The sequence below is a fragment of the Saccopteryx bilineata genome, chromosome X (genome assembly GCF_036850765.1).
Source record: "Saccopteryx bilineata isolate mSacBil1 chromosome X, mSacBil1_pri_phased_curated, whole genome shotgun sequence".
Taxonomy (NCBI): domain Eukaryota; kingdom Metazoa; phylum Chordata; class Mammalia; order Chiroptera; family Emballonuridae; genus Saccopteryx; species Saccopteryx bilineata.
This window is the reverse complement of record NC_089502.1, coordinates 39,149,960-39,163,738: the sequence shown is the minus strand read 5'-3', so window position 1 is coordinate 39,163,738 and position 13,779 is coordinate 39,149,960. Positions and strand designations below refer to the sequence as shown.

At 38.0% G+C, this 13,779-nt stretch overlaps 1 protein-coding gene across 2 annotated transcripts in view; it reads right to left on the bottom strand.

Annotated features, from left to right (window-relative positions):
• The window catches only part of DCX (doublecortin), a 131,469-nt gene that overhangs the window by 38,974 nt on the left and 78,716 nt on the right, over window positions 1-13,779 (bottom strand). For both annotated transcript variants that reach the window (XM_066250200.1, XM_066250201.1), the window contains one exon: window positions 4,946-5,048. In XM_066250200.1, the coding sequence (XP_066106297.1) occupies window positions 4,946-5,048 (103 nt within the window). The remainder of the gene's footprint in view (window positions 1-4,945; window positions 5,049-13,779) is intronic.

Genomic DNA, 13,779 nt, shown 5'->3' with positions numbered 1-13,779 from the left:
CAGGCCAGCAGTGACTCTGCTATTCAGAACTTATAGAAAGCTCATCAGTGTATAGGAGAGTCAGCCTATATTCTTGATACTTGCCACAACCTCAAATTAACATGTTTAGAACACCCTTTCTATTCAGGTTACTCAGCACACCTCCTATGGCAAGTTGGGGCAGTGATTGTGCTAATATATTAGAAGGAGTAGTTTACTCAGTTTACTGATAAGCATACAAAAAGTTTAAGTGTCTTGCTTAGAGCCACAAAACAAGAAAATAGCAACCTGACCTGTGGTGGTACAGTGGGTAAAGTGTGGACCTGAAGTGCTGAGGTCCCTAGTTTGAAACACTGAGGTCGCTGGCTTCAGTACATGCTCATCAGCTTGATCAAGGGCTGAGCAGCTTGACTGTGGGGTTGCTGGCTTGAGCGCAGGATTATCAACATGATTTCAAGGTCACCAGCTTGAGCCCTAAAGGTCACTGGCTTGAGCCTAAGGTTGCAGGATTGAGCAAAGGGTCACTGGATTGGCTTGAGCTGCTCCCCCAGTCAAGGCACGTACAAGAAGCAATTAATGAACAACTAAAGTGAAGTTACTATGAGTTGATGTTTCTAACTCTCCTCTCTCCTCTCTCTCTCTCTCCCCATCCTTCTCTAAAAACAAAAGAAAGAAAGAAAAATAGAAAATATCAGAATAAGGACTAGAAACCAAGTCTTCTGAGTCCCAGTATAGTATTCTTTCCACTCTGTTTTTCATTATTTTTGTGTTCGTTTTTTTTTTTTTTTTTAACCTTGTGCTGCTCAAAGTAGAACCAAACAGCTTGATAGAGATTAGGGTTTTTTTGTTGTTGTTTGTTTGTTTGTTTTGGGATTCTTTTATATCTTCTTGTCACCTTCAACTTAAAGATACATTGAAATATTATTTACCCAGAGAGATTTGGGGATATTTTCTGGTAATTGAGATTTTTAGGAAACTGAGTTAAGCTGAAAGCTCATTTCACTGGGGAACAATTTTTTTTTCATTTTCTGTTGCATGAGGTTTTAGAACTGTTTCTATATATTTCTTCATCACTGATTCCAAATCTGAAATCCATTTTTTGGTGCATGCTCTAGTTTTTAATGCAACTTTAATTTCTTTTTGTTACAGTTAATGGCATGCATTGGTTTTTAAATTAGAGTTAAAGGGCAACGACTCTTGGATTGAACATAACCACAAGGCAATTAATGTTTTACATACATCACTTTTAATAATTGTACTTGTTTTTAAATGTAAAAAATAGTATCTGATAAAAACACCCTCTTATTTTGTTTTAAGATTGAATCATGTTAGCTATTATCAACAAGACGGGTAATAGCAAATGTTGGAGAGGCTGCGGAGAAAAGGGAACTCTCATCCACTGTTGGTGGAACTGTAAAGTAGTAGAACCATTATGGAGGAAAGTATGGTGGTTCCTCAAAAAACTGCAAATAGAACTACCTTATGACACAGCAATCCCTCTACTGGGTATATACCCCAAAACCTCAGAAACAATGATACGTCAAGACACATGTAGCCCCATGTTCATTGCAGCACTGTTCACAGTGGCCAAGACATGGAAACAACCAAAAAGCCCTTCAATAGAAGACTGGATAAAGAAGATGTGGCACATATACACTATGGAATACTACTCAGCCATAAGAAATGATGACATCAGATCATTTACAGCAAAATGGTGGGATCTTGATAACATTATACGGAGTGAAATAAGTAAATCAGAAAAAAACAAGAACTACATGATTCCATACATTGGTGGAACATAAAAACGAGACTAAGAGACATGGACAAGAGTGTGGTGGTTACCAGGGGTGGGGAGAGGGAGGACGCAGGAGGGAGGGAGGGAGAGAGTTAGGGGGAGGGGGAGGGGCACAGAGAAAACTAGATAGAGGGTGACGGAGGACAATCTGTCTCTGGGCGAGGGGTATGCAACATAATTTAATGACAAGATAACCTGGACATGTTTTCTTTGAATATATGTACCCTGATTTATTAATGTCATCCCATTAACATTAATAAAAAATTATTAAAAAAAAAAGATTGAATCATGGCTTCTTCGAGTAGGCGTAAATATAAGAATAGTCCTGATACCTTCTGTTATATATGTGGCTGTTACACACTTCAGCATCAAAGGCACAATATTTCATCATTTGTGACACGTGTATATATTGCCTATTTTCAAGTTCCCCTTGGCGATCAAGACAAGAATTGGGCTCCTCATATTGTGTGTCATAATTGTGAGGAAATGCTTTGTGACTGGACAAAAGGAAAATGCAAAGAAATGTCTTTTGGTATTCCCATGGTTTGGCGTGAACCTAAGGGCCACAGCCGTGACTTTTATTTCTGTCTGATCCATACAAACGGCATTGGCAAGAAAAAATGGCATATGATCACATATCCTAATATTCCTTCAGCAATATGATGTATCCCATACTCTGAGACACTCCCGGTTCCAGTTATCAATGGTTTTGTTTATTCTAAGGGTGAAGAAAGTGAACATGGTGATCAAGTGTATTTTGATAAGATGCATGAAGAAATGGTTGTAGAATGTGAAGGGTCTTCTTCTGATGCCAAGCAGTCATTAACCCCTCAGCAATTTAGCCAACCCTAATTGAATGACTTAGTAAGAATGACATAAAAATTGTCCTTGACTTTCTGAAGTTTGAGGAGCATAACTGGATCATTTGTGTGGATCTTAAAATGGTAAATTTCCTGCTAGGACAACATAGAGGTTTCACAAAGTATCCTTGCTTTCTGTGTTTGTGAAACAGCTGAGCTCCGGAAAAACACTGGACATAGAAGGAGTGGCCAAATGTGAAGCTCTGGAAGTAGAGATGCAAAATATTGTGAATGAACCTGTAGTTAATCGAGACAGATCATTTTTCTCCCACTTCAGATCAAACTTGGCTTAATGAAGCAGTTTGTTCAGGTTTGAATAGAGAAAGTGAATGCTTCCAACATATTCTTTCTGCTTTTCCTGCCTTTTCTTTCGAGAAGATAAAAGTAGGTGTATTCGATAGACCTCAAATTCAAACCCTCATACATGATGAAGAATTTGCCAGGAAGATGAATAAGGAGGAGAAAGCAGCATGGCAGTCTTTTGTGGAGGTTACAAAGAATTTCCTTGGCAACAAAAAAGCAGAAAACTATGAACTTCTGGTTCAAAGGATGCTGTTGGCTTTCTGCGACATTGGATGTAACATGCACGTTAAGATTTACTTCTTGAACAGTCACCTTGATAAGTTTCCTGAAAATCTTGGAACTCTTAGTGATGATCAGACTACTGCTGGAGCATCAGACAAGATTGTCCTCAACAAGTACACAAACGAAAAGCCACAAACGCAAATTCTTGCCTGAATAGAATTTAAATAAATTTTGTGCAAATTTTATGATTAAAATAAGTGTTTTAATATGTTCTATTTCAAAATTGTAGACAAATTCTGATTCAATCATATCTTTTAGTGTATTAATGTATTTATGGCATTATATAAATTATTATACTTTTACAAAGATGATGCCCAAGAAGACAATCTACTTCTTTATGTTAAACTAAATGTTGAAAAATTTAATATAAGATGAAAACCTAAAATCTTGAATTGCAAAAAACTGTAGCTTACAGAGAAAAACTAATGTCAGATTTGAGATCAGCACACTCGAATTAGGTAAGAACAAGTGTTTTTGTGGATGCAACAATTTTTTTTCCCCAGTGTTATTTTACTTCTTTCTTTGGTCAATTAACTTTAGGTATCACTGTCAATAGCTGGAGATATAGAAGGAATAGGAAATTAGACTTAGTTTGGAATTTGTTTAGCTACTTAATAGTCATTTGCCTTTTCCCAAAGGAAATATATCAGAAATGCCACCTCCATCAGGGTCCCTGTCATTTGAGTTGTTTGTAAAATCTGCATTAGTATAACTTGGTTTATTTTTCCCAGAATTTATTTCTTATAAGAGCAAAATATTTTTTTTTACAAGGACAGAGAGAGAGTCAGAGAGAGGGATAGACAGGGACAGAGAGACAGGAACGGAGAGAGATGAGAGGCATCAATCATCAGTTTTTTGTTGTGAGACCTAGGTTGTTCATTGATTGCTTTCTCATATGGGCCTTGACCACGGGCCTTCAGCAGACCAAGCAACCCCTTGCTCGAGCCAGTGACCTTAGGTTCAAGCTGGTGAGCCTTGCTCAAACCAGATGAGCCCATGCTCAAGCTGGCAACCTTAGGGTCTCGAACCTGGGTCCTCTACATCCTAGTCCGATGCTCTAGCCACTGTGCCACTGCCCGGTCAGGCCACAAAATATTTTTTGAATGTGTCTTTAATTAAGATTTTATCATAAACCTGATGCTATATGAGCTAATTCATCATTAACTTATACCTGGAGCTTGGACTCAGCAAAGGGAGATGGGCAGATGTTTCACTTCCTTTCTGAGATTAACAACCTTCTGGACTCTTGAATCAAAAAGCAGGGAGAATGGGGAAGCAAACCAGAAGGTGAGAAAAGGTGAAAGATTTTTATCATTAGAATACAGTGAAAAATCTTTCTATGATAGAATCATCAACATGGGACAAATAGCTAGAAGATGCTGACTTGAAAAAATGTATACTTATAATATCCAAGTTGACTCCAAATATTCCTTCCCATGGTTTGACTGTACCTGTTGGGCCACGTGATACAATATGTGGTTGAAGAAATATGGTCATTGTCAGGCTAGAGAGTGAGTTTTATTGAGTTTAGAGGGTGGGCATCTGGGACAACTAATCAGCCTTTCATTTAGTGACTGATGTATCCAAATATAAAAGAGAAAATCTAACAAATATTGGCCCTTGTCCTTGAGGGACCATGAATGGATGTGATCCAAGCCATACAAACACATGAAAATCTTAAGGGACAGAAGGGGAGAGAACAATAAAATCCAGTGGCTGTGCTTACCATTTTCATCCAGAGAAAAGTCATCCTGAGCATAGCGAAACTTTTCAGGACCACAGGCAATAAATACATCATCATCACCAAAGAAATCATGGAGACAGGTTACCTATGGAGAAAGCAGAATCATTGAATTTAAATCTGATAATCTTATGACAATGAACTTCACACCATGTTGGTGGAGAAGGAAAAAAAAATATCTGAGCCATTATCTCTAGCCCCCAAAGATCTCCTTTTACTCAAAATATGAGGCTAATAGTTTGTACCACAATCCCTAGAGAGTAAAAATATACTGAGTGCCACTACTTTTTCATGTTTCATATGTGGTAGTCTGCATCAAGAGTAACATTGGAAACATGTCCAAATGGAATACTCCCCTCATGACGTTTGAATAAAATGCAACAAGCAAATGGCCTTACAAATATTACCTTTCCTTAAAGACACAGAGACAGAGTAGTTAGTCCAACTCTGAGGCCAGGGATCTAGGCCAAATCAGATGAGAAAGATCTTCTGCAGCATGTAGTGGATAGATTCCATAACTGAATGAAATGTGTAAGTTCCTCTCATAATTATTAGTTTGTAAAAAAATAAATAAATAAAAGGACACCAATTCTTAACTGCTTTAAACCCAAAGAAATGAAATGTTTCTTAAAAATGGACCCAGAACCTGGTCAAGGCCCAGAATACCATTCTTCTGTGAAGAACAAGGAAGGGGAAACTGCCCTGACCACTTAAAACCTAATCAACTGACCTGTCATGGTGCAGTGGATAAAGCGTCTACCTGGAACACTGATATTTCCAGTTCAAATCCCTGGGCTTGCCTGAGCAAGGCACATATTGGAGTGGATGCTTCCTGCTCCCCCCCTACTCTCTCTTTGTTTACAGTAGCCAAGATCTGGAAACAGCCCAAGTGTCCATTAGTGGACGAATGGATTAAAAAGCTGAGGTACATATACACAATGGAATACTATACAGCAGTGAAAAGAAAGAAATCTTACTTTTTGTGACAGCATGGATAGACCTGGCGATTATTATGCTAAGTGAAATAAGCCAGGTTGAGAAAGAAAAATATCATATGATGTCACTTATATGTGGAATCTAATGAATAATGTGAACTGAGGAATGGAATAGAGGCAGAGGTGGAGTCACAGGGACCAAAGGGACAGCAGTCAGAGGGAAGGGGGAAGAGGGGATGGAATTAGAGAAGTTAAAGGGATTAGTGAAACTATATATATATATATACATAAAACAGAGATATAGATAACAGGATAGCAAATCCTAGAGCAGGGGTCCCCAAACTACGGCCCACGGGCCACATGCAGCCCCCTGAGGCCATTTATCCGGCCCCCGCCGCACTTCTGGAAGGGGCACCTCTTTCATTCGTGGTCAGTGAGAGGAGCATAGTTCCCATTGAAATACTGGTCAGTTTGTTGATTTAAATTTGCTTGTTCTTTATTTTAAATATTGTATTTGTTCCCGTTTTATTTTTTTACTTTAAAATAAGATATGTGCAGTGTGCATAAGGATTTGTTCATAGTGTTTTTATAGTTGGGCCCTCCAACGGTCTGAGGGACAGTGAACTGGCCCCCTGTGTAAAAAGTTTGGGGACCCCTGTCCTAGAGGGAAGGAGGGAGGGAGTTAGGGGGAGGCAGTAAATGGTGTAAAAAAAACACAGGGGTGGGGGTGAGGGAGTTATATTCAGTGAAACACCTGAAACCACATAAACACAATAAATTAAAAATTAATGAAAATGTTAAGAAAAGAAACAACAACAGCAAAATAACATTATCCTCCAACTCAGGTCTATTCAATTCCTGTTCCCCAAATCAATATGATTGCATGATTTACACAAAGCAAAAGATGCATAAATATTGTCCTCATTTTCTCAGCCTCCCAATTATCCAAGAGATGCCAAAAAAGGGAAGAAGATTTGGAGAATGGCTACGGTCACTCCTATTAAGCTTCTTCCCAGACCTGAGATCTGACCTTATCAAATAAGTCAAATTCTTTCTTCAATCCACTTGTCCCTCACTCATTTTTTCATTGCACAATCATGTAATGACAACCAGAGTTAACACTAATTGAAAGCTTACTATGTGACAAGCACTCTGCTAAATACTTCCAAATCGGTCATCTCATTATACTCTCACAAAAAAATATTAGAAGTCAGTAATATATCTTTCACTATTTTACAGATGAGCAAACTAAGACCCAAAGAAAATAAGTAAATTACTTAGTTGGAAAATGATGAGGTCGCCTGATGGACGACAATGGTGAAGTGGATAGAGTGTCAGCCTTGGACACAGAGGACCCAAGTTTGAAACCCTGAGGATAGATACTGGTTTGAGTGTAGGCTCATCTGGCTTGAGCACTTACCAGCTTGAGCACAGGGTCACTGGCTTGAGTGTGGGATCATAAACATGACTCCAAGGTCGCTGGGCTGAACCCAAGGTCACTGGCTTAAGGAAGGGGTCAGTTGCTCTGCTAGAGTCCCCCCCCCCCGTCAAGGTACATATGAGAAAGCAATCAATGAACAACTAAGGTGCCACAACAAAAAATTGATGTTTCTCATCTCTCTCCCTTCCTGCCTGTCTGTCCCTTTCTCTCTCTCTCTCTTTCTAAAAGAAAAAGAAAGAAAGAAAGAAAGAAAGAAAGAAAGAAAGAAAGGAAGGAAGGAAGGAAGGAAGGAAGGAAGGAAGAAAGAAAGAAAGAAAGAAAGAAAGAAAGAAAGAAAGAAAGAAAGAAAGAAAGAAAGAAAGAAAGAAAGAAAGAAAAAAACAATGAAGTCAAACAAATGCAGGTCTGTCTGACTTCAAAACCTGTGCTCCTGGCCTCTCAGTGATAAAATACACTTTTGTATGGATTAGGTACTGGGGAGACAAATATGAATAAGACTCAGGTCATGACTTCATGGAGCTCACAGTCTGATGGAGTGAGATACACTAAAACAGAGGATATCAAAGAGTGCTAGAATGGAAGAATGTAGGTGCCGTGGGAGCTATTTAATACCACATCCCAGGGAACCAGTCATTGGCTGACACTGTTGGTTCAATTAGCACCTTGTATATTGTCCTGGAAACAGATTCAATGACAGTCTATGTGGCTTTGAACCCTACTGCAGATTCCTACTGACATCTAGGACCTTGGCTCAATAAAATCTAGAGCCCCGATCTTAGATACATTGTGTATCTCTGAATTTTTTACTCCCTGCCACCTCCTTAATCCTGAAGAAATTTCCCCTGACCCTGACTGGCTGCCTTTAGTTTTGATTATGAGTAAGGGAAGCCTCATCATTGGGTGTCCTTCCACTAGCAGTTTCTGGAATTCAGCACTTTGTTTTAAGAACTGCCTGTATTTTCATATGTACTCACCTAATCCTTCCAATTAGGTCACAGATGTCCTGAATGTAAAGACCAAGTTTATCCTTCCTTCTGTATATATCCATGGTATCTGATACAGTGTTTATCACATAGTGAAAATGTAACCAGGACTGTTTTTGCCTCAGCCAAATGTTTAAAAAAAAATAAAAACAAACAAACAAAACAAGAAAGTTTTGTAAGAATATACAAAGACAGAAATAAAGAAATGAAAAGCCTCAAACAACTAGCCATAAAAAGAATTTAGTAAATACTTCAAACAGCAATGCTTCACCAAAAGGCACCAGAACATTCATTTTGGAGGTATTTGTGGAAATTGCTTCCCAAGAAGAAAAACCAAAAGCTCAAAAGCAGCTATTGCAGTGACATAGCAGGGCTATCCTATTGTGGGACAACAAAGGCTTCACATATTGCTCTGGGGGTGCGTTACAATGACCTACTCTCCTCCAACCCCAAGCTTCTGTGGCCCAACACAGGTTTTGAGAAAGCCTTTGATAACCCCTCCTTTGGGAAGCTTCTAAAAAAGGCAAAGTCCCTTATGCTTCTGACAAACTCAGAAGTGGGATTGGCTTCAAATACATTCATTTTGCAATTCAACTTTTCATCGTCAAGTTTCTTGTGTGATCCCGTCACACATTTTACTGGCTTACAAATGTAGTCAAATTCACATTGTGCATGTGGAAACTTAGCTTTCTCAAGTGACTTGAATACTGAAACACAACAGCCCTCTTCCACTTTGCTACAGAGCTGGAAAAATAGAAAGCTCTCCATTTTAAATATGAAAAATGCAAAATATAGAGTCAAGGTGGCCCAAGGATATGCAGTTTGGCTCATGGCAGAGCTGAGACTAGCACTCAGGTATCCTGATTCAATTCAAGACAAAACAATTAAGTTTTCTGATAAAATATTTCTCTTTAAGTCCCTGACTTGAAAGGCTTGTGCGAAACCAAGACGAAAGAGTCTCCATTTTTCCTAATCAATGGCTGATATTCATTAAAACATTTTACTAAATTGAGAGAAGAAAGCATCCTCATAGATCAGAATGTTTATTTATGACAAAAGTTCTATTCATTACTATAGAAGAAAGAAGGAAAAAGAGAATGAAGGAGAACAAGAATGGAGTATAAGAAATAATGCCCCAATGAAACTTGTACTTAAACAGGTTTTGAAATTCCATGGAAGTAACACAATACGAAGTCCACCTTAGTTTATGTTGCAAATGTATAATTTTGAAATTAGGTTTTTGAGATAAAGTGTCCATCACGAGGTGCCAACAGAAGTGATGAAAATAATAATCATTATGATGCCACTCACAGCATCCCAGAGAGGAAGAGTCTTGCTGACATCAGCTTTTGTATGAGTCACACTTGAGTATTCAAGTCAGAGACAAGAACACAAAAGCACAACACCTGTCTTAGTAATTAATCAACCAGCAGCACAAAATCAATACTATCAACTTATATCAACATTAAACCACTAAATCAATGCTCTTTTTAAAAAATCAACAGCCATTGAGGGACAGGAAGCTAGCTTGATTGTGCATTAATGTGAATAATAGGTTATATGAACCATCCAGTGGCTTAAATGTCAAAATACAAATAAGAAAATGAATACAAAAGAGCACTGTATAAGAGAAGTTTGAGTATATTAGCTGCAAATGGCAAATTTCCTGTGACTTGATTTAACCTTGATTAGATTCCCCACCCAGATACTTGCAGTTAGTTCTCATAGGTGCCTACTCCTGGTAGATTCTAGATTTCACTATCTAATTGTTCAGAAAGAAATGTTATCTCAGGAAGTAAGGTCTTGCTTCTATATCGATTAGACTCATTTTTAACACGCAAAATACTTTCACCTAAAGTTCCATCTCACTAATATTTATACATTAAGCTCCATGGTAAAAGAACTATGTGAGAGACATAAGAATGTATAAAAAAAGGCAGCTATCTTCAGAGGTGACAGCATATTAAGCAAGTCAGTGCTCTAGAAATAATTGGACCACATGGTAGACTACTGTTAGCACTATCGTAGAAGCACAAGGGAAACGCAGGAGACAAAGAGAAAGATTCTAAACATGAAAATTGGAGAAGACTGCACAGAGGTGATACAAAATCTGAGTCCTGAAGGATATGTAGGATATAGGTTGATAGAGATAGAAATAATGAGTGTTTCAGGTAACTGCATAAACAAAGGCAGAAAAGCAGGAACATGCCTTTTTCTTGAGTCCTGGAAAAAAAATCTGCACCATGTCTACTATAGTCACAGAGATTCTAACTCTCCAAAGTACAATTGTCCAGACGCATCTGCCAGCATTCTGTACAGACACAACATACAGTTGCATACTGGCAGAATTCAGGGTGAAGAGAAGGGCAGAGAGTGTCTAGGAGGAGAGAAGCGGTCCCAGTGGTGAAGAAGAGGGAACTTTGTGGCTAGAAAGACAAACCGCACTGATTTCCCAGTCTTGCCAACAGTGTGCCCAGCCCATAGAGAGTGAATAGAGAGCTTCGTAAAATAAGTTAATGAAAGATTCAGTAAACACTATGGATGAGACATTTTCTACCCTCATTCTGGAACATTTTCCGCCTTCCAGCCCTGGATGTGCTCCAGTCAGAGGTTGGCACAGGGCTGGTTTGAAGAACTTGGGCAATGTTTCTGAGATAGTCCTGGTGTTTTTTTTTTTTTTTTATCAAAGTTGTTTTCATGGAGTTATCTTGAGGTCTTACTTGTGGGTTTTTCATGTCAACATTTTTGCCTGGGCCAGAGGCTTTTTGATTCTGCATTGCCTCTATTGATTCAGATCTTTTTATTCAACATCTTAAACCTTCCTAAAATCTCTGGTAATATAATAACCATGCCACTTGCATTTGCAACATATATTTACTGTTTTCAGAACACTTTCACATTTGTAGAATCTTACATTTTCTTCCACACTTCCAATTCTCCTCTCAACCCAATCCAATTCAATCAGCCTTCCTTCCCCATCACTCTACCAAGCCTGCTCTCATCAAGGTCAACAATGACTTCTATGTTGTCAAATCCCACAATCACTTCTCTGGCTTCATCTTACTAAATAAATTAGCCAGCAACATTAGATGTGAAATGAACCAGTCCTCCTCCTTAAATACTTGCCCTTCTTGGCTTCGGGACACAGCAGACTTCTGGATTTCCTCTTACTTCAATCTCCTTTGCTCGATTCTCTTCCTTTTCCCAACAGCTCAATATTTGAAAGCCCCAATGCTCAGTTCTAATGCCTCTTTCCTTCTTTATTTACATTTATTTACTAGGTGATCATATTCAGTCCCAAATTTTTACATGTTATCTATGTATAGATGACTCAGACATTGTTATCTCCTGGCCCTCCTTGTCCTGGAAGTCTGGCCGCATATATTCAATTGCCTCCTTGATGACTGCAGTTGGTTATATGACAGGCATCTGAAATTTAATACTCCCAAGAATAAACACTTATTTCTCCCTTTCCAAATCCTACTTTCCTCTAGCTTTCCTCGTCTCAATCAGATGGTACCACAATTCCTCCAGATGCCCAAACTAAAAAAAAAATTTTAAACAAAAGTAACATTCTTTCCCCTCTCTATTGTCACTGTCCTAATCCAAGGTAGAATACAATAGCTTTATAACCCATCTCTGTATGTCCACTCTGGGCAGCACACCCCCAACCCCCACCCCTTACACAAAAGGTCATACTGTTCTCCATACTGCAGTCAGAGTAGCATTCTATAATTTTACAGAGGCATATTACTCCCCTGCTTAAAATTCTCCAAAGCCTGACCATAAATATATAGAACAAAATTCTAACTTTTATCATGGTTCTATATTATCCAATCTCTTTTACCACATATGCTAACTAACTCCAGTCACACTGACCTTTCTGCCACTCAAACACATCAAGAACTTTCTTGCTTCAGGGCCTTCATTCTTGCAGCTTCTCTAGTATGTATTCTTCCCAGATATTTCACAGGGATAATTGCCTCATCACAATCAAGTCTAAAGTAGAACATATTTAAGTCTGAGCAACCCTTAACTTACATGCCATTGTTTCTTAGAATTTTAGTTCTTTTATTTAACCTCACAAATTAGTCATTATTCTTTCAATTATTTTATATAGTTAATATAGGTTACATTTATCTACATAGTTACTGGTTTATTTGCTTATCATATCTTGTTATAACTCAGGCTTTTCATCTGGGGTCATTTCAAAATTAGACACATGTTAGACCTAGCCACTCCATCTTCCATGTCACAACTTCATCTTTATATTTTTCATCTTCTTATCTCTTACTGTTGCATTCTGGAAAATATCTTCAAATCTTGCAGTTCCTTTCTTTTCACTTTCGATATGTTTCATTTACCACTTAATCCACTCATTGTGTTTCAAATTTTAATGATTATAATTTTGATTTTTACAAATTCTGTTTCATTTTCCCCTTAAATGTGCCTGGTTACACCTGATAATCTCTTTTGCTTATCTTATTTTGATCATATGTTTTGTTTCTTTAAATCAGGGGTAGTCAACATTTTTATACCTACTGCCCACTTTTGTATCTCTGTTACTAGTAAAATTTTTTAGCCATCCACCGGTTCCATAGTAATGGTGATTTATAAAGTAGGGAAGTAACTTTACTTTATAAAATTTATAAAGCAGAGTTACAGCAAGTTAAAGCATATAATAATAATTATTACCAAGTACTTTATGTTGGATTTTCGCTAAGTTTGGCAGAATAAGTCTTTATAAAACAACTTACTATATTTAAATCTATCTTTTTATTTATACTTTGGTTGCTCCGCTACCACCCACCATGAAATCTGGAACACCCACTAGTGGGCGGTAGGGACCAGGTTGACTACCACTGCTTTAAACAATCCATATAAAGTTATTTTATGTCCTGTATCTGATAATGTTATTATCTGAAGTTCTTGGGAATACAAATCTGTTGTTTCTGGTAAATCTCTCTCATTGTGGCTTGTTTCCTTGTGTGTCTGATAATTTTTTTGTGTGTGTGTATCTGTGTGTGTGAGAGAGTTCATATTTTGTTAAACTAAATATTTGAGAATCTTATAGGATCTAAAGTTGGGAAAGCTTTTCTCTGGAAAAGATGTGAATTTGCTTCTGCCAGGTGTCAAGGGGCACTAACAATGTGGGGCCACTTTCTCTCAGCTATGATTTCTCTTGTTATATGAATAGTAAAAATTTGAACTTCACATCTTGTAAGAGCAAGTTTTGGGTTGCAAACCCTAGAAGGGATACTTATGGTAGCAGCAGCCACAGTAGCAGGAAAAGTGGTGTTCTTGTTTATTTTATTTTCCACGTGGAGTCATGGCAGAAACAAACAAATTAACAGGTAGATTTCTGGTGTATCCCCCTTTAAAGGTCCTGACTTAATGTGAAAGTTGTAGCGTTATGCCCCTCACTTGTTAAGGACCTTGTGCATGCTTGCGTGCGTCATG